This window comes from Chlamydotis macqueenii, chromosome 12 (genome assembly GCF_036417535.1).
Source record: "Chlamydotis macqueenii isolate bChlMac1 chromosome 12, bChlMac1.mat, whole genome shotgun sequence".
Taxonomy (NCBI): domain Eukaryota; kingdom Metazoa; phylum Chordata; class Aves; order Otidiformes; family Otididae; genus Chlamydotis; species Chlamydotis macqueenii.
This window is the reverse complement of record NC_141567.1, coordinates 1,090,008-1,113,686: the sequence shown is the minus strand read 5'-3', so window position 1 is coordinate 1,113,686 and position 23,679 is coordinate 1,090,008. Positions and strand designations below refer to the sequence as shown.

General features: G+C 55.0%; 1 protein-coding gene across 6 annotated transcripts in view; it reads right to left on the bottom strand.

The window, feature by feature from the left end:
* Positions 1 to 259: 259 nt before the first annotated feature.
* Positions 260 to 23,679, bottom strand: part of LOC147599196 (uncharacterized) — a 60,117-nt gene continuing 36,697 nt past the window's right edge. The window contains exons 1-7 of one of the 6 annotated variants that reach the window (XR_015259922.1): positions 20,998 to 21,284; positions 19,981 to 20,086; positions 9,270 to 9,399; positions 2,849 to 2,980; positions 2,607 to 2,729; positions 2,175 to 2,316; positions 260 to 1,768 (exon numbers count right to left, since the gene is read on the bottom strand). Coding sequence is in view for 2 of the 6 variants with exons in the window: in XM_086757478.1 (XP_086613604.1) it covers positions 1,765 to 1,768; positions 2,175 to 2,316; positions 9,270 to 9,399; positions 19,981 to 20,086; positions 20,998 to 21,251 (636 nt within the window). In the remaining 4 variants the exon portion in view is untranslated. Of the gene's footprint in view, positions 1,769 to 2,174; positions 2,317 to 2,350; positions 2,730 to 2,848; positions 2,981 to 8,815; positions 9,400 to 19,980; positions 20,087 to 20,997; positions 21,285 to 23,679 lie in introns of those variants that run through there. The other 5 variants (XR_015259921.1, XM_086757478.1, XR_015259923.1 and 2 more) reach the window with 5 other exon arrangements.

Genomic DNA, 23,679 nt, shown 5'->3' with positions numbered 1-23,679 from the left:
GGAATGTTTCCAGGGATGGGGCATCCACCACCTCTCTGGGCAACCTGGGCCAGTGTTCTACTTCTTCGCTCCCAAGGTGGAAACCCACAGGGGCTGGTGCAGCATGGCCGCCGTTCTCCTCCGCGGTGCAGCCGACAGGCTCGGCACCGGCAAAGCCGTTAAGCACGCGCCGCTCTCACCTGCCGTGATGGCGTTTATCCGCTCCCGTTTTGGGAACAACTGGGAAGTTAGCAAAAGCAGAATACTTAAGCACAGCTAGTTCTCGGCGATATAATTCTCTTTAATCTTTTAAGCATTTGACAGTATTTGCTTGAAAGAAGGAGCAACAAGTACATAATTATTGCACTAATTAAGCTGCCAAAACACAAGCATGCTGCAAGAGCACCTTTGAAACAGTGAGCTCTCGATTCATTAGCATCTGCTGTAAGCTTATTAATCACCTAACAGGCAATTAGCAAGCTGTTACTGTTTGAGACTAGTATGTAAATAAATTCTTGGGTTAATTTCTTCCTCTGATAATAAAGAAAACATTATGAAAATTAGCTAAGCGACAATGTAAATGATCTTGACTGTTAATTATACGATGGTGTTACATACGCGGCCGCCGTACTCAGATAAGGGATGCACCTCTCACTCCGCGTGCTGATTTAAAAACAAAACTGTTGACACAGGTAAGAGGGAGGCTTTCTGCGTTGAGAGCCACAGATGTTCACCCGGAGCTCACCAAAACCAGCCGCCGCACAACTGACGCTGCAGAATCCGCCGCGATCGCCGGCCGTCCCCTCGCCCCGTGCCACCCCACGACCACCCCAGCGCATTTCCCTGCTGTCGCCTTCCATTGACAAACCCCTGCTCTGCCACCAGCGCGGCTTTACCGCCTTCTCTCCCCAAAAAACCCTCCCAGGTCTGTTAAGCATGCTCCAGCGAAGCAGAAAACTAATTACAGCCAACTGCGCGCCCGCTCGAGTGAGGAATTACCAGCGGCAGAGGTTACTTAATCATCTTATTCATTTAAACTATTTTATCACCATCTTTTGCCCCATAATTATGCGTACAAAATGCACACAGAATATTTCACAATTAAAAGCTTGAGACAAAAGATGAAGATGAAGGGTGAGATGAGGCGCTTTCAGACCCGGGGAAGAGGACAGGTTGCGGTGCCTGGGTGCGTGCTGCAGGAACGGTGACGCTGCCAAAACATCCGGGCGATGCAAGACCTGTGTCCCACTGGCACAGCGGGGACGTGGCGCTCGCCCGGAGGTGCCCACTCGCTCCTGGCCATGGCTCTCACCCCCACCCCGGGCAGCACCCACCAGGCTCGGTCCCGCAGGTGTCCCAGGACATTTTCCCCCATCGATCAGCACTGGCCACAAGTATCCCCTCGGCCAGCCAGCTGGCGTTTCTTCCATCATTGGATCTTGGAGGAGAAAAAAAAAATAAATCCAAATGTATTGATTTCCAAGCTTGCTTCAACTTGAAAACAAAAGCCACAGGCAGTGTGGTTCCAAAACACCATTTCCCGTTTCCAGAAGCAGACACTGGAGCTTTAGAACAACTGCACAAACCCAGGAAGACAAGGAGGGAACGGCTTGTAAGTGGTTTTTTAGTACAAACTGTGTTTCAGTTTCATGGGCGACGGCTGGAGATCCCTTTGGAGTGATGTGCTAAGAGGTTGTTTTGGAGCCGGCTTAGAGGCTGCAGCAGTTTGGCCCATTAAAAAGTAAATTTTTCATGTCAAGAAACAATCTCTTGCAGATGGAGTGCTCATCTGTGAAAAAGGAAAAACAATAAGAACAACTGGACCAGGAAAGCGGAGTGCGGCTGGGCGCGCTCGCGGCGCGGGGCCCCTCGGGAGGTGGTACCTGGGTCCCTTCCCTGTGCTCCGGCTCCGGAGAGAGCCCGGTTCGGCCTTGCCTTGGCCGTGTTCCCGACGGGGCCGCATGGCCAGAGCCTGCTGGCAGCCGCCGCGGCCACGGATCCCAGCCCGCCGCGAGCGCAAACCATTTGTGGTTACTCAGCCTGAATCACACCAAGGCCTCGGTCTCCCACGAGCAATTGAGCTGGATGCCGCCGCCGCGCTATGCACCAGATGTTTGCAGAAGGGCCCAGATGTGCCTTCAGCCTCTACTGAAACCAAACGACGCTGCCGTTTCCCTCCGTAAATCCCAGCTTGCCTTGGTTTGGGCTGATCCCAGCCAGCTCCTCTCGGGCCGTTTGTTGGTTTTGCTGGGTTTTCCCTCTGTTCAAACACAGATAACGGCACCGGGCGCGCGGGGCAGGGGTGAGGGGGGTGCTGCCGGCGTCCCCGCACGTCACCTGCATTGAAGAGATAGAGTGTGTAGCAGCAAACAGCCTTTGCTTTGAATTCACCTTAGCTGAAATAACACACTTAAATTTAAAAAAAAAGTTCCTCACGTGCAGAACTTGGATGTCAGAAACTTCAGGGTTCAGCAAATACAAACCCTGGGCGGGGAGGCAGCGTTTTGGCAGCGTGCACCCATGCTGACCAGCTCCTTAGCGCTTCATACATGAATGTTTTGCTATGCATGGCTTTAATTTCAAGCCAGTTTACCGGGACGGCCCTGCCACAGCCCGTCCTGACGTACCTTATGGTCTGTAACCTGCCGAAGGACCCACACGTCCCCCCCACTGCGGTGACCTCCAGCTCCCGCAGCCCCGTCCTGCTCCTTCGTGGCCCCCGAAGCCGCAATAACGCTGCGTAGATCTCACTACATCACAGAAACCATTCCAGAAATGAACGGGAATTTTCCCGCAGAGGCATCATAGAAAAAATTGGGGGTTCACCTCCTGGGTGCTGTCACCACCTAGTATTGCCGTTATCTCTCACCAGTGCTCCCTTGCGACACAGCCCTTCACCTCTCGCCCGGCTCTGACGGAGATCGCTGATGCGCAGCTCCTCAAAGATGCCTCCTCTTCTTTTTTTTCTTCCTCCTGGAGTCAGTTTTGTCTTGGAAATCTCCTTAAGAAAAGCAGATTTGGTACATTCTGAAGTCTCTACCCAGCCTGTTGCAACCAGTGCAGGAGGGTATCAGAATTACACAATTCTCCCCAAATTCTATCGCTACGTATCGATGGCCTCGTTAGCTCACAGCCCCATCCACAGCAGGAAGGGTTCAGCCATGGCGCTATCGATCCATTAAATATTTTGCTGATTAGTCAGGGGAGGGCAGCCAAGCCAAACTGCCCGGTTTGGGGACAGGATTCGTCGGGAACGCATCAACTGGTGAGGAAAATTCCTCGGCTGGCAGCAACACAACTTCCATGGCCCGCACAGCGCTGGGCGTCTGAGTGTCTCCTGTCATTTCTGCTTCTCTGACGGAGGGACGGTGCGGAAGGGAGCCAAGCCAGGACAGCGCCCATATGGATCACGGGAAGACGGCCTTGTTATCATCACAGCTGCCCGTGTCCGCAGCCTCTCCCACCGATCCAAAGGTTGGAGCAAAGCAAACAGCTCCCGGATGGCTGGGGATGCTTCCAGCACGGCCGGGACAGGACGCAAATATCCCGGCTGAACAAACACACGTCCAGCGACACAGTGGCTGTGAAGGCAGCTGAACCCCGCAGCCCCTGGCCTCTCCATCCAGCCCCACGGCTGGCGGGGATGAAGGCATGGGGCAGGTCTGAGGAGGAGGAGGAGGAGGAGGAGGAAGGTACGACGGGAGGCACTGACCGACTGGGGATGCAGGGAGAAGGGTTGGAGCGGAGGGATGCTGCTTGGCGGTGCCGGGATGGCCACTGAGCGTTGAGGGACTCTCCCACCACCATGTGGCTGTGGCCAGCTGTGCGCCCACCCCAGCCCACCCGTGACCAACCCACGGGGCACGCGGGGCCCAGTGAGCCCCGCTCCCACCGGCATCGCAGCGCTGCAGGGAACCAAATCCCCATGGAGGGCAAAGGCGTCGCTTCCCCACCCAATGTCCTCATCCCATCTGCCGCAGAGGAGGATCCCAGTCTGGCTCCCACGGGGCTCCTGCAAGGTGGGAAAGATTCCCATGGGATAAACAGCAAATTCCTGGTGCATCCCAAACCGGCAGCTCCCACTCTGAACGTCTCCACTCTCGTCGTTAGGAACCGAGGCTGTGCCACGTCACCTCCCTCATCTCGCTTCCCCCTCTTCCTCCCAAAAGAGAAGCACGCTGTGCGCCGTGGCCAGGGCTGGTCCCTGCTGAGGTTCCCACTCGTCCCTGTGATGACAGACACATGTTTTCTCTGCGCTGGCCCGATGCTGACAGAGCCCGCGTCACACCTCCACAGCAGCTTCCCACGTGCCGCCCGGAGAAGCTCCCGCTCACCGGGGCGGATGGGGATACCTCAACCGAAGGGCTGCTCAAAATTTGACGGTGGCTGTGATCTGGCTCAACAGCGTGGTCCAGCGGAGTCCAGAACAAGCCTTTTCTTGTTGTTTTTTTTTTCCTTTTTTTCAGGATGTCCTGGCTTTCTGTCTGCTCTGGGAAATTTCAGCAATTTCAGGTTAGCTAGATGTTACGTGCCGTTGCACATACATGCGCTCACCTTGTTGGCTGTAGAAACCCATCAGTCTTTGGTGAGATAACGAGGCCCACTCTGACATATCTTCCAAAATCTAGTGATATTCCGAGCCGCTCTAAGCTCCAGTTCTGATTTTTCATGACTTCAAAGGCACCAGTCCTCAGCTCAGAAAATTTTCCCGGCTGCCGGAGAGCATCTGCCCTTGAGCGGGGGTGCTGCCCACCCGCCCAGGCGGTCCTGTCCCAGCCAAGCATCGCCCGGGCACAGACACGGGATGGACCGGGAGTTTCCAAGGGGCTGCCTCGGGGATGAGGGGCCGAGCCAAGGTTTTAACCACATTCCCAGGGCTGTTCAGCTTCTAGGTCTCCCATCAGCGGAGGAGGAGGGTTTGCTTTGATTTCCGCATCCCTGTGGATTTGTGCGCAGGAGATGCAGGGACCAACATTTCAGGGACAAAACTCTCTCTGACTGCTGCAGAAATAAACGTTTTTCCCCAAAACAGAGTGTTTTCACAGGACAGCTATTCCTGGGGCTGGGAAGAGGAGCATGAGGTCCCGCATCACCAGGACTCCTGCGCTGCCCCTGATCTCCGTGTACGCATCTGCACAAGGTGGAGAAGGAAGAAGCACTCTGTCACTGTGACTCCATGGGGACTTCGCCTTGGACACCCCAAATGGAGCCCGGTTTGCTGGCTGAAGCGCGGCGCGGAGACGGAGCCTGGGAGCACAGCTGATGGGACGTAACCGGAGAGGGACTGCACGTTTTCAGCACATTACCTCCGTTATGAGCCTGGCCATAAAAATCACCTCGCGAGTGAATGTAGCTTTTCTCCTCTCCATGCCCAATCAATTAGCACATGAGTAATTCCAGGCCCATTAGGGCAAACTGATGCCAGGGGAGTTATGTCATCTGCTACAGAAATGATTGCTTAATACAGCGGCTGGCTCAAAGGAACGCTTACCCATCGCGCAGCCCCCTGAAATCGATAGCGACAGCCAAACCGTACTGTTTCGAACAAGAACGCTGCTGGGGAGCTGAGCGGGCTGGATGTCGGCGTTGGTGAGCTCAGACACTCACCGGGCTGTAAATAGCACAGAGGGGGACAACAACAGTGGGGGAAATTTCCAACCAGGAGAAAGGGTTGGTTCCACTCATTGCAGCAGGGCGACGAGCGCCGGCCAGTGATGGACACGCCAACGCCGACGCTGAACAAAGGCGCAGGACGGGGCACCATCAGGCCAGCAGACACGCGTGTACACACATGTCGGTGCCCGTGACTGCAGGGTCGGAGGAGCTCGCTGTGGAGCCTGACGGCCTCGAGGAGCTGTCGGGAAGCAATGTCGGTTGCACCAGGATCCTACCTGACCGCGCTCTGCTCTTGCACCTCCTGTGCTGGAAGAGGAAGACACCATTTCCATTGCTTTAAAATCGTCTTAATAGAGTAGAAAGCAGCAAATCGCAACTACTAGATCCGAACTCAAGGATCTCAACACGGTGTCAGTGTTGGCACCCTATAGCCAGGCTCTAGCAAAACGCCCCAGCTCCCATTTCCATGACCTCTTCCCACTCCCAGTACGAACCTTCATTCTCATGTTGGATGCAGGGGGAAGGGAGGAAAGCCCAGAGGAAAGGCTGGGAGTGGGCAGGGACCAGACCTAGAGCCCGTGCTCGCCTGGCCAGCTGCCTGCACAGGACATCTGCCACCGGCCATCCCAGGGCAGCAGGAGACACCAGCTGCCCCACGTGTGGAGAAATATCTGAGAGCAGAGGAGAAAAAAGCTCCTGGGGCTGGGGCCGTTCACGACGAGCGCAGGACGAAGCGCTCGATATTAGGTCTGCTGGAGGATTTGAACAGGATTGGCCTGGGCTAACAAACTGTGATCAAAGCTAATCTCTGATTAGCTATACTGAGGAGATTTAATTTAGTTTAAAGCCGTACCTGAAATGCAGAACTGGGTATTATTGCATATCTGACTGAGGCTGCTGCTGTAAAGCTGAAGTATTTATAACGGAATTAAAACCTCTCTGAAAGCAATCATCCAAGGAAGCAGCAAAATTGATTGCAGTGTTACTGGTTCCAAACATTCAAAAATCATGAGTCAGTCCCCAAAATGTCACAAGATTTTAAAATGCAATATATTTTGTCTTATTTTTGTTTAGTTTTAGAGACAAGTGCTCCTATTCTCAAGCCATCAAGGCTGAACTCTCTTCTAAGGAAATGAAGATTTTCACCCAACACGACTCCAGAGGCCGGCGGTTGAACAAAAGCCACTAATTATTTTGTAGCTCCTGTGAGAGGGGCCGGGGCGGGGGTGGCCAGCCGCAGCCCTTGAACGCAGCGGGAAATCCCGGGAGGAGGCCGATGCCCTGCAAAGCTGCAGTCTCATGAACACGACCTGGTTTGATGCCCGCGATGCCTTTCCAGGCAGTTCCAGGGATCTTTCTGGAGAACCACAGCTCAGGAGAGCATCTCCCACCTGAGAGCATCTCCCGCCTGTCGGAGAGCTGCCTGCTCCTGCCAACAGCACCTCATTCCAGGGAGCCCTTCCCCAGGACCTGGCCCAGCCCTGGGCTCCCCGCTCGCTCCCATCCCTGTCTCCGTGCCAGGGCAGGGATGCTGGTGGGACGCACGCGGCAGGACGGCAAGTGGGTCCAGCTCCACCGGCCTTCCCATGCACAGCCAGGACCGGGGCTGACTGCTTCCCCCAAAGACTTCTGGTCCTCCAGCTCCGGGCACTCAGCTCCTCCTGCCTCTGCTCTGCCGGGCTCCTCGGCTCCCGACAGTGACAAACCTCTCCCATTTCTCCATCTCTTTTCCAGGCCATGACATGTTTGTCCGTAGGGCATGAAGAAATGATGCTGACACAGTGGCAAAGAATCCCAGACAGAAGCGCGCCATCCAATCTGACTGCCAGAGCCCTGGGCCTGACCTTGGCAGGGAGGTGTGGAGCGCTGATGCTTCCCGTGCCAGCATCCCTCCGAGATGTGGTTTCCTGAAGATGACAAGGGTGGGCGAGCAGGATGATCTCCGTATCCACTCCTTTCGTGGATCAGACGGAGAGCGCTGTCCCTGGCAGGAGCCCATGAGGACACCGCGGCGTTGTGCGCAATGATGCTACCTGCCCTGGGAGCAGCCCCACGCTGCCGGCCGCCCCGTGGGACGCGGTCCCACTGACCCACACCAGCACAAACCCCACGTACAGCCACGTCAGCGAGAACGCCGTGCCGCAGCACCAGCGGCCGCAGCTTTGCCTTGATGTGTACACGCGCTGCTCCCTGACGGGGCTGACGGTGCCACTGCTGCTCTGCACCGCAAGCTCCTGCACCCCCAGCTGCGACTCCACGAGATTCCTGCCGTGCACAACAGGATCACAACCGAGCAGGAGTCAATCCAGCTTGGCACGGGCCCGACGGCCGGCAGCGGTGCCGGAATGGCTTTCCTGTAGCCACCAGCTTTCAGGGTCAGCTAACCACGGTCACTGAGCATCCTGCTGCCTCTGTGAGGGGACTTGGGGGTCCCTGGGCTTCCTGCAGCCCCCAGCCCGCAGCGGCTGCAGCAGCCGCCCCTTTGTGGTGCATGGGCAGGATGCCCATGCTAGCAACAGCAGAAATTTCATCTGAAGTAAGCCAGCACCCCTGCTCTGCTCCCTTCCTCCCTTCAGACACCCAGAGACCTGCCCCAGCCGGATGGGCTGCACAGGGGTTCTGGAAAATTTCCTTGGGAAATCAGAGTAAAGGGAAAAAATAACCGTCAGCTAACTAATTCCTATAGGAAATGAGCTTCTCTCTCTCCTCATCTCCTGCGAGCGTTCTTGATTAGCTAATAAATGATTAATCGTGCCGAGAAAAGCCGGCTCCTTCGTCTCCCGCTTTCATCCCCCAGCTGCTCCAGGGGATTTGGAACGTCACGGGCAGATGAAACGGCACCCCAGGACCCCGCGCCTGCCTCCCAGCTGGATCCCCGGGGAGGCAGAGGCTGCACCCCAGCCCTGGATCGGGAGCGTGCCACCCGTCCCTCCCTCTGCGCCTTCATCCTCCACCGGATGCGAGTGCCTCCTCTGCCTCCTCTAAACGCTCCCTAATTTACCTGGGAGGAAACCACGCGCGCTGATGCCACAGAAACCAGCAGGCACGTCTCCAGGATCCGTCGCTCCTGACAAGTGCTCTATTTTAATGCTGCTAACAGCAATTTTTATTCCAACAGTATGTGGAGGCACTTAGATTTCTATGCAGTTTTTACTTTTTAATCTCATATACTTCTTGCTGGTGTCAGAGTGTCACCATTTAATAGTCTGACTGGAAAAAAGAGTGTTTCAGATCTTGTTCTATAGTCCGTATCCCGAATACATTAGAGAGCCACTGAATGATTTAAGAGGAATTTTTATACCTCTGAATGCGAAGGGAAGGCTAACATGGGAGTGCACGAGGGGCCTGGGAGTTTTCTGCCCCAGGCTCCCCTATGGCAGCGGGGTTTCGCGACGGCAAATGCGCTGGGACACCTCCACCTCCCCCGGAAGCACCCGGAGACGCTGCCTCGCGCGGGGCACGCCGATTTAACACTGCCCAGCACTTTTTCCCCCGATGAGTATTCCATTTCACGGGCACTTAACACCGGGAAAGACGATACCTGGCGCTGGAGGTTGCGGTGTGGCAAGGAGAGCACGCGCTGCCTGCGACGTGAGGCCAGTTACTGTTGGGGTTTTTCCAGGTAATAGGCAGAGCAATTCCCGGTGGATAATGGGCGCGGGATGCCATCTCACCCGTTTCTGGCTGGCGCTGGTCACATCGCTGCAGTGCCGGCTCCGGCATCAGCCCCATCAGCCTTCGTCGTCTCCCAGGTCCCGGGGATGGACGTCTCAGGGTGCTGTAGAAGAGGGTCCCAGGGCACCCCTGATAATGAGAGCAGGAGCCAGCAACACGGTTTCTGCGAGATCAAAGCGCTCCCGCCCCAGCCGTACGTGCCCCCAGCAATACAATCATCCCGCCAACCCCATCAATATGTATTCCAGCTCCACCAATTCCACCCAATTAGCTCACTAATCTCTCCCCGCCCAGGCACGGTGTGACGGCTGGGTGAAAACGCAGACCGCGGCCTCCCCTGCTCCGCAGCCCCCACGCCGGGACCCTGCTCCCGCCGCCGCCGAGATGGGGCTGGAGCTGCGGGGAAGCCAGGCAGCATAATTTATTTTTATTTTTATTTTTATTATTGTTGTTGTTGTTATTACCGCTGTTGTTATTATTATTACTCTAGGCATCCGTAAAGACCATTTGCAGCCTCTTTACTCACCTCAGCAGGATTCTGTGTGAAACCCACGGAAGGCTGGTGTGCTCAGCGGCACTCTGACTTTGGGGATTTCCAGGATTTCCACGTTCATTCAGGCCTCACCCAGGGCCTTGCATCCCCTCCCTCCCCACACAGCGAGATTTGTGGACGTTGCCCACCGACACGGTCCGCACCCAGCCGGGGTGACCTGGGGAGCCATTCCCGGTTTGCCATGGTCTCCATGTGGGATGCGGGGGCTGAACGCTAAACGCAAGGCAGAGCCTGGGGAGCAGAGATCTCCCCAAAATGATTATGAATAGATTTATATATATATATATGAATATTTTCATAATTATGAGAAGGGAGGCAGGATAAAGGCCATTGCTTTAGCCAGGGGATTTACGAGGCATCGTTTGCCACACGTGAGTTTTGGCTGCCCTAAGGATCCAGCCCCTGGGATTACCTGTCAAGGCTGTGTGAATTTTAAATAAAAGGTAAAAGGGTTTAACTGGAACACGGCCCCGCTGTGCATACAGAAATAGCTCAGTGCCCGCGTTCCCGCAGAGGCAGGTTCGCTCCAGCCCCCGGCCCGGCACGGAGCAAAGCTGCACATCAAGGGCCGGCCGCGGCTGCAGACACGTTTTCTACTCTGGTTGCAAACACACTTTTCGCTCGCTCCTTTCTTCTGCTACAGAGGAAACCGCAGGCACACATGGGCTCTGCTTACATCTCGTTTCAAACAAAATACAGCGGCGTGAGGAGCGCCGGCTTTCCGAGTTTTCCGAGCGCGCTGGGGAGGAAGACACTGGATCAGCAGAGCAGCTTCTCCGCAGGGACAAGGGGTCGGTGCTGCCCGGGGCCGTGTCCCCATCAGGCACCCTCGCTAAAGGAGGAGGGCTTTGGGGAGGGGGATTGCGCGTTTCCACGCTTCTCCCACCTCAGATCTGCCGCTGGAGAACGCTGGGTCCGTGCTCTTAACACGCAACGCGCAGACGTCTGTACCGACAGGAATCAGCACCCGAGGACGTGTGTGAGAAATCGGGTTTATAAAAGCAAAACGTCTTCTACATCCAGTGAGGACTGCTTGGTTTGTCGCCTACCCCCTTTCCCATTGCCAAAACTTGGCAATTTCATGGAAAACCAGTGGTATTTAAAAAATGAACAAACAAACAGGCAGAACGTCCTAGTCAAGCAGTAACACAGCTAACACAATCTGCAGACCGGCAGATATTTTATGGTGTCGTTACGTTAAAAACCTGTGATAAAAAACTCCCGCATCCCAAAGCGAAGTTTGTGCGGCACAGAAGGCGAAGCTGCCGCAGGGCGCAGAGCCGGCCTCGCCTTCCCGACGCAGTTTTGCCTTTGGGTCTCATTTCATCCTTTTCCAAAAGCCGTTGAACCCCCCCATCCAAGCGGTGATCTCCAACAGGGACACAGGGAACACCATGTCCGTGTTGTAGCGGCTTCAATTACTTTTAGAGTTGATCTCTTCCTAGCTAGAAGGATTTTATTTTTTTGACAACGCTCCTTGGAGCACACTGAGGTCCCGCGCCTCGAGCGGGGCGCAGACCCAGGACCTGGAGCGACACAGGACCACGGGACCCCCGCGACCGGAGCTGCTGCGCCGCACGGAGGGGTTTCCGTACGGAAATTCCCCAAAGGCTCCTCGTTCAGTCGGACGCTTCAGCTGCCCCACTCCTCATGACAACAGGTACCGGAATTGGGATTTGCCACGAGTGTGACCGAGCGGCGACGCTTGGCGTCTGCACCGCGAGCCCCAGCAAAAGCATTTGCATTTCCCTGTGTTAATGCAGGCATCCAACTGGAAGATGTAGATGTCTTTTTAATGCACCTACGTTTGAAGCCTGAATACATAATCTCTCTATTACACGGATACTTTACACGTACACAGCCACACCGAAACGGTGATTTATGCGGCCGCGTTACATATGCAGAGGCTCGGGATGCCGGCGCACAGTGGGCAGCGATTTTGGTTTTCCATAGCTATTTATTTGCATAGCACTGACTGCAGATGATTAATCGAGCGCGCTGCGGTCAGGGCGAGCCCGCTGCTGAAATACGGCCCTGCTTCCAGAAGCCGCCGCGGCATTAATTATTAACTGGGTACAGGAGATTTGCCACTCTCCCCGCACCAGACGCTGAAATAGTTCCCTACATAAAAGAGCATTAAGTGAAAGCTCGGATAAAGCCGATCGCTCGGCAAAGTGACGTCCCGCTTTCAAGACCTATTGCTTGGCAGGAAAATTTACAATCCTTTAATTCCATTTACAAGGCGGCGACACAAAAGGGAGCTGGAGACGGAGGCTGGAAGCCGAGAGACCGAAGGGGAAGAATAAAATAAACAGGAGTCCGAGGGTGCCGGGATCCGGCCCCCCCGCTCCGAAATTCAGCCGCTCATTAAATTCCAGCCGGGATTAGCGGCAGGAAAGCGCCGGGCAGAGATTTGGCTATTGTGCGATGGGAGGTATATTAAGTTATAGAGGTTCCATCTTGTCCCTATTCATGCCTAACCGTGTTGTATATATCCGAGCAGCTAAGCGTAATTTGCTTATAAATAATTGACTTCCTGGCGATTAAAATCTCTTGAGGGTCTCTCAGTTTATTCACAACAAGCCGCCTTGGCCTGCCGTGCAAATTAGGCCTTTCAAACCTGTCTCATCTCCAACAGAAATGTTATGAAGAGTGATTTTTTTATCCCCTGTAATAACCTTCAACTAACCTTTAAACTGAAGTGAATAATTTAAATCTTATTTTCATATCAATGGGGGAGTCAAGCCAAGCAATTATCTTTTATCTGTATACTCCGTCGTCAGAGCAAGGCATAATAAAGTTTTCCCAAGTGGGCAGAGCGCGGCAGCGAGAGGAGGAGAGAGCGGGAGCGCAGTGGGATCTGAAGACATTAATGCAGCGATGAATTATTCAGTAATGAGTACAAGATCTGCCATAAAGGATCCGCCAGCGGCCGGGCCGCGCCACAAATTGCCGGATGGTCGGTGCAATTAGCGCCGGCGCGGGCGCAGCCCTGCCCGCTGGGTGGCCGGACCGCGCACCCCCACGTGGGGAAAAAAAAGGGGAGAAAAAGGAAAAAAAAACAAAAAAATCCCCCCCAGCAAAGCTGTCGGGGCTGAAATCCCCCACCCTGCTCATTAAAATTCTGCCGCCTGCGTTTCTCCCCACGTCCCGCCAGACCGTCCATGATCTTTTTTTTTTTGTATTATTAATTCATAAAATATCACGCCTGTGATTGAGGCCGCTGATTACAGGAGCAGACAAACATGAGGGCTGGTGAAATATTGCATGTTTCCTACACAGCCACCGCGAGCGAAAACACGGCCGCCGCATGAAATATTAATCCTTTTTCTTGGCCGGAGGCGGAGAGGAGCGGGATGGGCGGCCGGCGTCAGCAGAGCAGGGCTGGCGAACCGTTGAGAGCAGGGATAAGCCGGGGAAAAAAGAAAATAATTATTAAACTACTGCATCGAGCGCCCTTGCTAAGTTGCCTGCAGACACATTCCTCTCTTTGGGATTAAGGGCGCATTTAACCCGCAGGTGCTGCCGCAGCCGCGATTCCCCGTTTCTACCCCCAAAGCTGAAGGTCTCTGAATTCCCCTGACATCGTAAAAATGATGCTGGCACCCAGCTGCATCTCTGCTTCCCGGGGGAATCGACTTCACGCCACAAAATCTGACGGCGGAAACACGGATGGTCCGGGACGGGGGCTCCTGCCGCACCCGGGCGACCCATGTCCAGCACCGGAGCTTTCCGTTGCAACGCGGATTCGGCTGGGATTTGGTTTTCCTCTTTGGTTTTGCCACCCACCGCTGGCAAAAGGCGGGGAAATGGCGGACAACTGGGGAAAATCCCAGGTGGATGGGATGCGGCACAAAACAGGGACCCGGGGCAAGAAAAAGCGATGTGAGCGCGCCGGGTTGGATGTCAGGGCGGCTCTGTGCCAGGCGTTAAATATCTGCGCGTAATCTTTCCACTTAAACCAGTGATTAAACAGATTTAGCAGATGATTAAACAAATAAAGATTAATGAAACAAGCGAAGTAATCAAATCTTTATGGGGGAATAAATGCATGATTCAAAACAATATTAGGACAAATTGTCTAAAACTGGTGGTGAATGTGTTGCTTTTGTCTAAACAGCATTTGTTATGTTCTCACTTAGCTGCAATCAAAATATTTGCTCAAACCGGGATGGATCAGAAAATCTAAAACACTCTCGAGGACTAACAAAAATAAGAAATGAGTGTTTTGCAGGATCCGCTGTCCCCCTGTGCTGAGCCAGCGGCACCTGAGGGGCGCGGGACTGGACCCCAGGGAGAGCGGGGCTGAGGGTGGGGGCAGCAGCAGCGGCTTGGGATGGTCCCGGGGGGACGGCAGGGACGGGATGGCCAGGTACGGCCAAGGGCACCCCAGCGCCAGCTCCTGCCAGTGCCCTCTAACCAGTTTGAACTCAAGGCTTCGCTTCCATATATAAGGAGCAGTGGTGGATTTCAGAGCTGCAAGTCTTTTTCTTTCATCAATTTTGCATAGAGAAAGATCGTCTTTGCTCTAAATACTTTTGTTTTTAAAGCCTCTTAAATTTTTGAAATGAAAATAACAAGGAGGGGAGAGAAAAAAAAAAAAAGAAGACTTTTCCAGACAAACTGTCAGAAGGGTGCAGCCGCCAAACGAACACAAACAGAGCTCCACCAGCGGAGCCGTTAATTAAGAGGGGAAGGAAACGAGGTGCCTAACGCAGAGATAACTGCGCGTGCTCCTTGAGCCGCAGCGCGCACGCATCTGCACGCGCACACACGTGCGCACCGCACGCACACGGGACGCCCCGTGAGGATGCCGTGCGTCCCTGCCTGGATGCCCAGAGTTCGGGTGATGCTGAGACCAAACAACGCGATTCAGCACGGCAGGACAGAGCCGGGGGGTTTAACTCATGCTCCTCAATCTCGTCTACGCTGGACAAAAACGAGGCAGCCACTTAATGCTAACACAGGCCCTTGCTTCCAAAAATAGCGCAGCGATGTGCTGGAGAGGGATGCGGGGAGTTCATCACATTCTGGTGCAAGATCAGGTCCCTCCTCTGGGCCAGGCCCGTGGTTGAGCGCTGAAGCAGCCTCACCTCACATCCCTTTGGGCATCGCGAGACGGGGCTGCGCATCCCCACTGCTGGGTCCCTGCTCTGCCCACCGCCCTGCCCCAAGCGCGATGGCAAAGGGCTGAAGTGGAAGAAAGCCCCCAAAACCCACCCGCCCTGGCCTCCTGCAGGCATGCTCTCGCTCCTGCTGCAAAAAGCCCGGGACTGTCCCAGCCATCACGCACACGCTCCTGGGACAGCCCCGGAAACGCTGCCGCAATGACGGAGTTTATCCTTGCCATTGACTTGGAAAATGAACATGTCGTGCTACGTGCACCCTTTCCCTTCTCCCGCCTGACATTAATGATAACAGCAAAACCACCCGCCACGAACCCAGCCCCCGGCACGAGGGCGCAGCTGTGCGCCTTGACCTCTCTTGGGAGCACGTTAGCATCCAAAGGGATGCAGAGCCGAGAAGGGACCCGACCCGTCCAGCCTCCAGGCGAGCTGGGGGGCGTGAGCCCAAGGATATCTTTTCTCCCATCCTCAGCTGAAAAAAAGTCAAGAGGAGCCAAACGGAGAGGAGAGCTCTTGTTCTGCAACCACAGATCTCTTCGCCGTCGTAACGTACCCCGCCGTGAGGTTTCTGTGGCTTGAGCCGCAAGCTCCTCCGGCCGCCAGTCAGCAAGGGAGAGGCCAGGGCCACAGTGGGTGCTGGACAGCATCGTTACAGGGGGTGACATAACGAGTTTGGCCTCCGCGATGCTCCCTGCAGCCCCTGGCTGAGCTCCCATCCCCGTCCCTCACGGTCCCTCAGGGGCTGGGGAGCCCCCACAGCCCCAGTTTGGGTTGGGACCCTTCCATCTGCCCCACGCCGCTGCTCTGCTTCTGCACAAAGCGGGGATTCACACGCAGCGGCCGCAGCGCGAGAATCCAGCGAGTCCATGACATGAATTCCAAGTCTCTCTCCCCCAAGGAAAGGCTGAGCCAGCTCAGCACCCCTCCTCTCCCCCCTCTCTTTTTTTGGAGACTCATTACTATATTGTGGATATTCTCTACTAAAGGGCATCTCTTTGAATGCATTTGCTTTTTTATTAATGTGTGCTAAGACAAGTCAAGCCTGATTATCATGAAGACAATTGCTGAATTCCCTCCTGGAGAAATCTCATCTAGACTGTGTAGGCGTTTTAATTTCAGAGACCCATTAATTGGCACAATTGCTTAAGCAGCTGCTTTCCGTGTCGTTTTAGGACCACTTTATGAAAAACAGAGCTAAAAAAAAAAAAGAAAAAAAAAGTATATGACAGGCCAGAGCTTTCTACATGCTAACATAATTAATGCAGGGAGCTTCCTTTGGGCGGCAAAGCCACAAAAAAGCCACCCTGCTACCGAAATACGGGTGCCCTGCTCCGGCGGCATGCCGGGACCGCTCGGCTCCCGCATGCCCGTGCTGGGAATGGGGCTGGGCTTGGCGCTCAGCACCTTGCTGGTGCTGCCACAGACACCTCCGTATCCCAGCGGCTTCTGGAAAATGAAAGGATAAGCAAAGGGGTAGGAAAAGGCACCCAGGCCAAGGCGTTTCCCATTGATGGGCTGCAAACCGAGGGGCTCCCAGCAGCCGCTCGCCCACACTGTGGGTGCCCGGGGATGGGGAGGGGTTGGGCGGTGGGAGAGCACCCTCAGAACGCACTGGGGGAAGCGGGGGGTCCAGAGGGCTCTGATGGCCCAGTGCCAACTCCACTGGCAAACTCGGATGCTTGCAGTGATACTCGCGTTGGCCTTCCCCAAAAACCTCTCTGCCCTCAGCCCCAGGGCCTCTCCCCAGGGCTGGTGGCCGGGTGGCGGGGGGGTCTTAAGCTCGGGCGTGGGGCTCTCAGCCCCCCTCGAGGTCCCTGTCCCTGGGCGCTGCCTTGGATGCAGCCAATGGCCTCACAATTGCTGGCGTCGCAGCCAGCACACGCTTTCCGTGGCGGAGCTGAGTTCCCAGAATCAGGTTAATTATTTAATTAATAAAGAACGAATCCTTCACTCTGCGAGAAGCGGCCAGACAGAGTTGTGCGCTAGTCTTTGCTACAGGCGAAAATATACATTCCCATTTATTAATAAATAAAGCCGTACCAACGCCCTAAATTATCAGCGGAATATATTTGCTAACGCAAAGCAATAGCAGGAACAATTACTTATTAATAAAGCAATAGCTAAATCTAATTACATCCCCATCAGATCCTGCAAGTAATAAAACCACAGTTGCCTTCCAGAGCCGAGGGACCTCCTGACCCCAAATCAAAGTTTAAACCATCCATCAGCTCCCAATACATTCGCAGCACAGCCAGCAATTACCGTCACCTCCGCTCCGCGCCCCGGCAGGGGCAGGGGTCACCCCGCGCGCCGCTCGCCTGAGAGCTGCAGCGGAGCCTCAGAAATCTCATTATCCTGTTAACCATACATTTATCTGACAAGATAAAAGAGACTAGGTGACCAAGCTATCATTAAAGATTAATAGGAAGTATAAAAAATTCAGCTGCAACCAGCATTGCTGTTTAGTGCCTGTGATAGGCCTGACAGGATTATTAATCAGGCAGCCAAAAAGATTTAGGTCTTTGCTCTCGGTTTTTCATTTCAAGTCTGTGGCCCCCCCCGCGCCCGCCGCAGAACGCCCGGGTCAGGGAGGACGATGGCTAATTGGTACCGCGGGGCTGGGACAGTAACGGCTCGGACCAATTAGAAACTCACCGGGCGTCGAGGTGACGACACCGCGCAGCACCTGCGGCAGCCGGGACGCTCCGGCGAGGGCCGGGGCTGTTTGTGGCGGCGGCTATTAATGAACGCTACAGATCAATGCCTGGATTAATTTTAATAGCGGGCTACAAGGAGCTCGCCAGTCCCAGGGTGGTTTTCCCCTCATTCGTAATTCCATTTAAGCCTAACATGAAAGATTCCCAGGTAACACCTACACAGGAAGAAACGAGATTTCCCTGTTTTCAAGCCTTAAGTATTCTTTTTATTCTGCTTCGCCTTTTCCCTTTTGATCACAAATCAATGTCCTTCCGCCGCTTTCCCAGAAAGCCGGCCTGGCACTTCTCCATTTCTCCACCTGTGAGGAAGAAAAACCCACAGAGGAGGAAAGGCGCTTCCCAAAACACTGCGCGGAGAGGGGGAGCCCCTCCGCTCGGGGGTCCCAGGCCCCCGCGGCCTCGCGGGCTCTGCTCACCCCTCTCCTGCGGGGACCCGCAGCCTGCCTTGCTCCTCCTCCAAATGCACGCTTTAAAATAAGGAGTATCACTGAAAACATGATCAGCCTTTGTTGGTGCGTCTCCAGAAACAACTCGCACCCTTTTAAAGACAACTTTTGTTTTCTCGCATGAAAATATTCCAGCGTGAGCTTGGGATGGTTCAAACCAGCACAGCAGCGTCCTTCTTTTTCCACACAAAACCAGAACAAACTGGAGAAATATACTGCGAGCATCTGCTTCCCATGAGAATCATTTGCCTTATAAAAAAATCCTCGAAAAAGAATTTTTCCTTGAAAAAAGTGCAACCCAACCCACGGAGGCCCTGGCTGGGGCTCTGGGCAGTCCCCTCCATGCGTGGCTTTTTCCGGCCGGCCCCACCCTACCCGCGCTCCGAAAGGATCCGGGCAAGACCGAACGCCGCGGGTGAACACGGAGGTGCCCGAGACGCAGCCCAGAGCCGGGACCGCGAGCTGCGTAACCAGGGTGTTTGACAGCCCCAGCATCACATGGAACCCTTTACGAGGAGCGTTATCTGCCACAAAATCGCCGTTAAAAGCGTCTCCCCCTGCGAATTACCACGCTTTCCACTGATTCGGTCCGTTCTCTGAGATCCTGCAGCCGGGCAATTAATCATCAAACATCATTGCAATTATGCCAAGAGCAAACGGAGCCCGCAGAGATGCTCGGGGAGGTTTGCTGACGAGGAACACGGGTGACGGTGACCGGGGTGTACCGGAGGGACCTTCCACCCTCGCGGCACGACCGTGGCCAGGACACGGGGCATGCCAGCTCCTTCAGCAGCGGCCATCCCTCACCCCGGCTCCCTCGAGGAGCCTTGCTCGCACGCCCGTGCTGGAGCGCACCAGGGCTGGGGTGGGGAGATTTTCGGGAGTTTTCCGACAGAACGGCTCTTGCAAACTTCACTGCCTGCATGAACAGGCCATGTGGACAAACAGGGAAGAGGGCTCTGATTTGCGTGGGCTTTTGCAATCAAAAGCCGAAGACGGTGGCGTCGCCCTTCGAGCCAGGATGCTAAAAACCCTCTGAGCAGCCTGGTTTGACATCCATCCAGGAATCGCTGCTGAAACCCAAATAATTCATTTCCAGTTCTGCAGGACGAGTATGGGAAGCAGGAGCTGGTTGATCCCCGTCTGCAGGAAGGCAGAACCGGGCTCCGTGGCACCTTTGAAGCTCGCAGGAGCGAGATAAAAGAGAAATGCTACAGCTTCGCAGAAGGGGGATGGCAGGGGAGGCGGCCGAGCCGGCGTTTCGCCGATGTCGTGGGACGGCAGAGCTCGCGTCGCCTCTGACGAGCCTGGGATGAAAGGGAAACCTCCAGCGCCGCGCACAGCCCCAGCCAAGGGTTTCTTCTGACTCTGAGGCCACACGTCAATGCGATCAGGTTTGCTCAACACTCAGAGCAGTTTTGGGAAAGAAAAATGTGTTGAGTCTTTGAAATACCGTTTCAGATTTGTAACGTGGTGTGCAGACAGGCAAGACACACGTGTCTGGAGGGCTCGGCAGAGGGACTCGGTCTCACAGAAGAAAAGCAATTCCAGATTGATAGAAAATCCAATTCATCTCAGAGGGGTCCAAACCACAAGGAAACGGATCTACATTTCAAACATTCCCAGGGTTTTGTGGTGTCCCTACCCCGAGGGCTGGGTGGACCCATTATACAGATGAAAACCAGGTGGGCTTGGGCTTGTGGGCTCTCAGATGGAGGGGTTTTGTTTCGGGGACATCTAATTCTAAGTCATTACACGTGGCTCTCGCTTAAAATATCCCACCGCATCCCACGGAGCCGGCTCTGCCATTCATCCCGGCCTGGGTAGGAGTACGACGTTGCGGCTGCCGTTAACACACCGACATTTACCGCGTGATCATCCCCAGCCCCGCCGTGGCGTTTTGTAGATGCTGCCGCGCTCCTTGGAGGCTCGGCACATCTGGCAGAGGTTCTGGAAGGAACACCCATCCCTTTTCTGAGGAGGAAATGTCCGAAGCGGATAGAAGATAGAGTCAAATTAATTATTCACCTCCATCAGCTCATGGAAAGCTTCCCCGGGAGCCCGCCGAGAGCAGCAGGCTCCCATCTTTTATCTGTTCTGCAGGCTAAGATGGGAGAAGATGATGGGAGGGGGGGAGAGCTTAATGATGGTGTCTGTTGATCACCAACACGAGAAAAATGAATTGCTTCCCTGAACCTGAAAAATATCAAACTGCATAAATAAATCTATTTAAATTATTAATAAACGAATTTACATTCGGAGCCTGAGCATGAGAATTAATTTCATTTCTTATGCTAAACTGGCCAGTATGGCTGATGACTCAAGAATTAAAAGACGCAGAAATCAAGGAAAAATGAAGGTAGGGTGGTTTTGTAGGGAAAAAGATGCGAAGTGGAAATTCTTGGCCCTAAACAAAGCCAGCCGCCAGCAGCTGTAAAGCAAAAGCAACAGGAACAAAAGGCCTCTTGGAGCCGGAAGGTGTTTCAGGACCAGGGGTCCCTCTCCATCCCGGATGCCAGTGCACACCCGGCACATCTTCGATGGCGGCAGCTCCTTGGAGGACGCCTAGGCCGGGACGTTCAGCAACAGCTATGCATGCTCACAATCATTAAAACTCAAATCTAAGCAAAACCTCAGATTAAAATGTCCTTTCCAGAAAACGCCGGCCGTCCCCTCCACCCTGGGGCTGCCGCCCCTCACGCCAAAGGGCCCCCAGCCGCATCCCGCGTGCCTGCCCATCAAAGGCACTGCTGTGTAACACCAGCACGTCAGCTGCCTGCTCCCAGGGAAATTAATTAGAAAGTACTAATTTTAGGTAAAATATTGAAGTACAGTGGAGGCAGGGCTGAAATGCTCGCTATTTTTTGCCCTTTGTGCATACTTACACCAGAAACGATGTCAAGACGCCGGCGGTGCCTCGGTGGCTGTCACAGATGGGAAACGCTGGGATTTTGGTGCACTTCCCTGCATCCCAGTGCTTCTTGGGCCCATGGGGCTCGGGCGGTGGTGGTTTTGCAGCGCCAAGGCCAGGGCTCGGCTGCCGCAGCTTCTGGCGTCCCGGGAACCGCATCAGCCTCTTCCTCTGTACCGCAAGTCCCGTGCAGCCGAAGGGCCTGAAAAGGCATCCCCCTCCTGCCATCTTCGCTTTTCCTGACTAAACACCCTCACTACTTTCCACCTTCCCTCGTCTGTCACATTCCCCAGACCCCGCTCGCTCTCCCTTTCCCTGGACCAGCTCCGAGCAGCACGCGTTCCCCCCGGGAAGCGGGACCCAGAGCTGGCGTGGTACCCCAGTGAGTGCCTGTGCCCCAGCCCCTCTGCCGCACACCGTCCCTGCGTTGGCACGGGACAGGGGACACAGGCTTCGCTCCCTTCCAGCAGCACGACTGCAAACACCCATCCCAGACAGCGCAGCCCTTTTTTGGGTTGTTTATCCCGTTTTGCTGGAAACTGGCATTTGTGATAGATCGCGTATAAAATCGACTCACAAACGCAGCGTTCCCTCAGCTGCCCTTTCGCGGGAGCCTGTCTGCAGTCTCTCCGCCAGGACGCATTGTTATTTCATGTGACGAGGCATTCCAGAAAACGAAATAAAATAAAAATAGACATTTGGAGGGGCTTTTGTTTTGCTTTTTCACAGCTCCCCCCCAGTCTGACTCCTGTGAACACACTTGTCGAGTTGATTTGCTCACGCTGCCTCCTCAGCGTGTCCTTGCACCGGAGACACTGCTCTTTTAAATTCAGCTTCTCAGAATTAGAAGAAAAACTTGGCAAAGCAACAATAGGGGAAAAAAAAATACGAATAATCTCAGCACAGAAGTTGCATTATGTGATGTGGTTGCCATGTGGTTAAGTCTGAGAGAGGATCATGCAAGCGCATTGTGGGAAAAATGATAACAGGCGAAACAATCCGGAGAAAGGCTGAGGGTTTTGTCACAGGAGGTTATGATGCAAACCCGGCGGTACCGTGCCGCGGCCCGGTGTCAAGTGATCCGTGAGAATCCACAATGGCTGGGTGGTGAGTCGGGCTGGGAACCAAGGGGGTGGCTGTCCCCCACCGCGTTGGGCAGACTCAGTTTGGGCCCCTTCAGCCGCGCAGCCTCACGATGCGGGGACGCTGGGCGGGGATGACCTGCTGCTGGCACTGCATTTGCTTTGGGTACCCATCCCAAACCTCACTGGGGGAGAAAACCATCACACAAAGTCACAGCTTCAAGTATGAGACAGACCCACAGCAAAGCCTCGAGCCACGGGAGCCATCGAGGGCTCCGGCACCCCCGAGGCAGCGGCCGGCAGAGCCCGGCGCAGCGCACATCGGCACCAACCAAAGTGGGCTTGTTCGTGCTGACTGCAGCCATCCGTTCCCTGAAAAACCCTGAACGCGCTCTGAAATCTCACTTTGCCCATCAAACAGGTTTCCCCTGCACAGGTCTCCTGCCGGAGCCACGGCTGCGCCAGGCCTTCCAAGCGCGCACCGCAACAGCAGCCACCGGCGATGCCGCTGGCGCCCAGCCCCTGCCCCAGCCCCGCTCCCACCTCACCGGCCCCGGCCCCAGATTTGATCCGAACAAGAAGCTTCACCACCTTCACCGCTGTCAGAAAGCCGCCGGCCGCCACAGGTCTAGGACCGAGCTGCAGGAGTTGTCTCCAAGGCATCACCTCTGCGGGTTGGGAAAAGCCATTACTACAGAGAAACTGGGATCCAGGTGTCTGGGGGAAGTGCTTAGGAGCTGTAAGAAATGCCGTATTTTGTTCCCCAAGCTGTATAAGCTGTGCTGGGGAGCTGTCATCGGGGCAAAACCCACCTGTCCTCCTCTCGCTCGCGTTGTCTTGGCGTGAACGTGGGAGTGGGAGGAAAGTCAGCGCAGTCAGCTGAGCTACGGGGAATTCGGAGAGCGTGGGGAAACACACGCGTTATAAAAAGAAAAAAAGGGTAAATTCTGTGAAATTACAGCAGCAATGTGAATTCTGCTCTTTTATCGCACCAGAACCGCGCGGCTCACTTTTACCCTGGATGCCACAGCGCCGGTCGGTGTGGCAGTGCACAGAACCGTGACAGCTCACCGCGGGTCTCAGCCGGTCGCGGTCCTGCCCACAGCAACAGGGGAGCCAGAGTGGGCCAAGGGGAGGTTTTGGGGTTCCCACTCCCAGCTAAGGCAGCTTCGGGCCCAGCTGAGCCCCGGGGTGCAGCTCGGGGTGCTGTGGGCAGGAGGGTGCTGCCGTCCCGCCCCGTGCCGGCCAGGGGCTGGGCAGTACCCTCCTAAACCCGGAAAGCAAGGGCTGTGTGGCAAATTAAGCACACCGTGAAGAATTGGCAAAGCAGCCTGCGCGCTGGCGCCTTGCTTTGTCTCGGCGTAATTTAGCAGGCTTTAATGAGAATTCATTCACATTACGCAGTGAATAGCTGCTTTGATGGGAGACAAGGGGTGATGCACTAGGCAGAGCGGAGACGAGCGGCACAGATGCCACCATGCGTCACCGCTCCCCGCTGCCCCGCGTGCCAGGGCTGCCGCAGAGGCACCTGAGGAGGCTGGCGACGAGCGGAGATGGGGCAGAGGGGAGGGAAA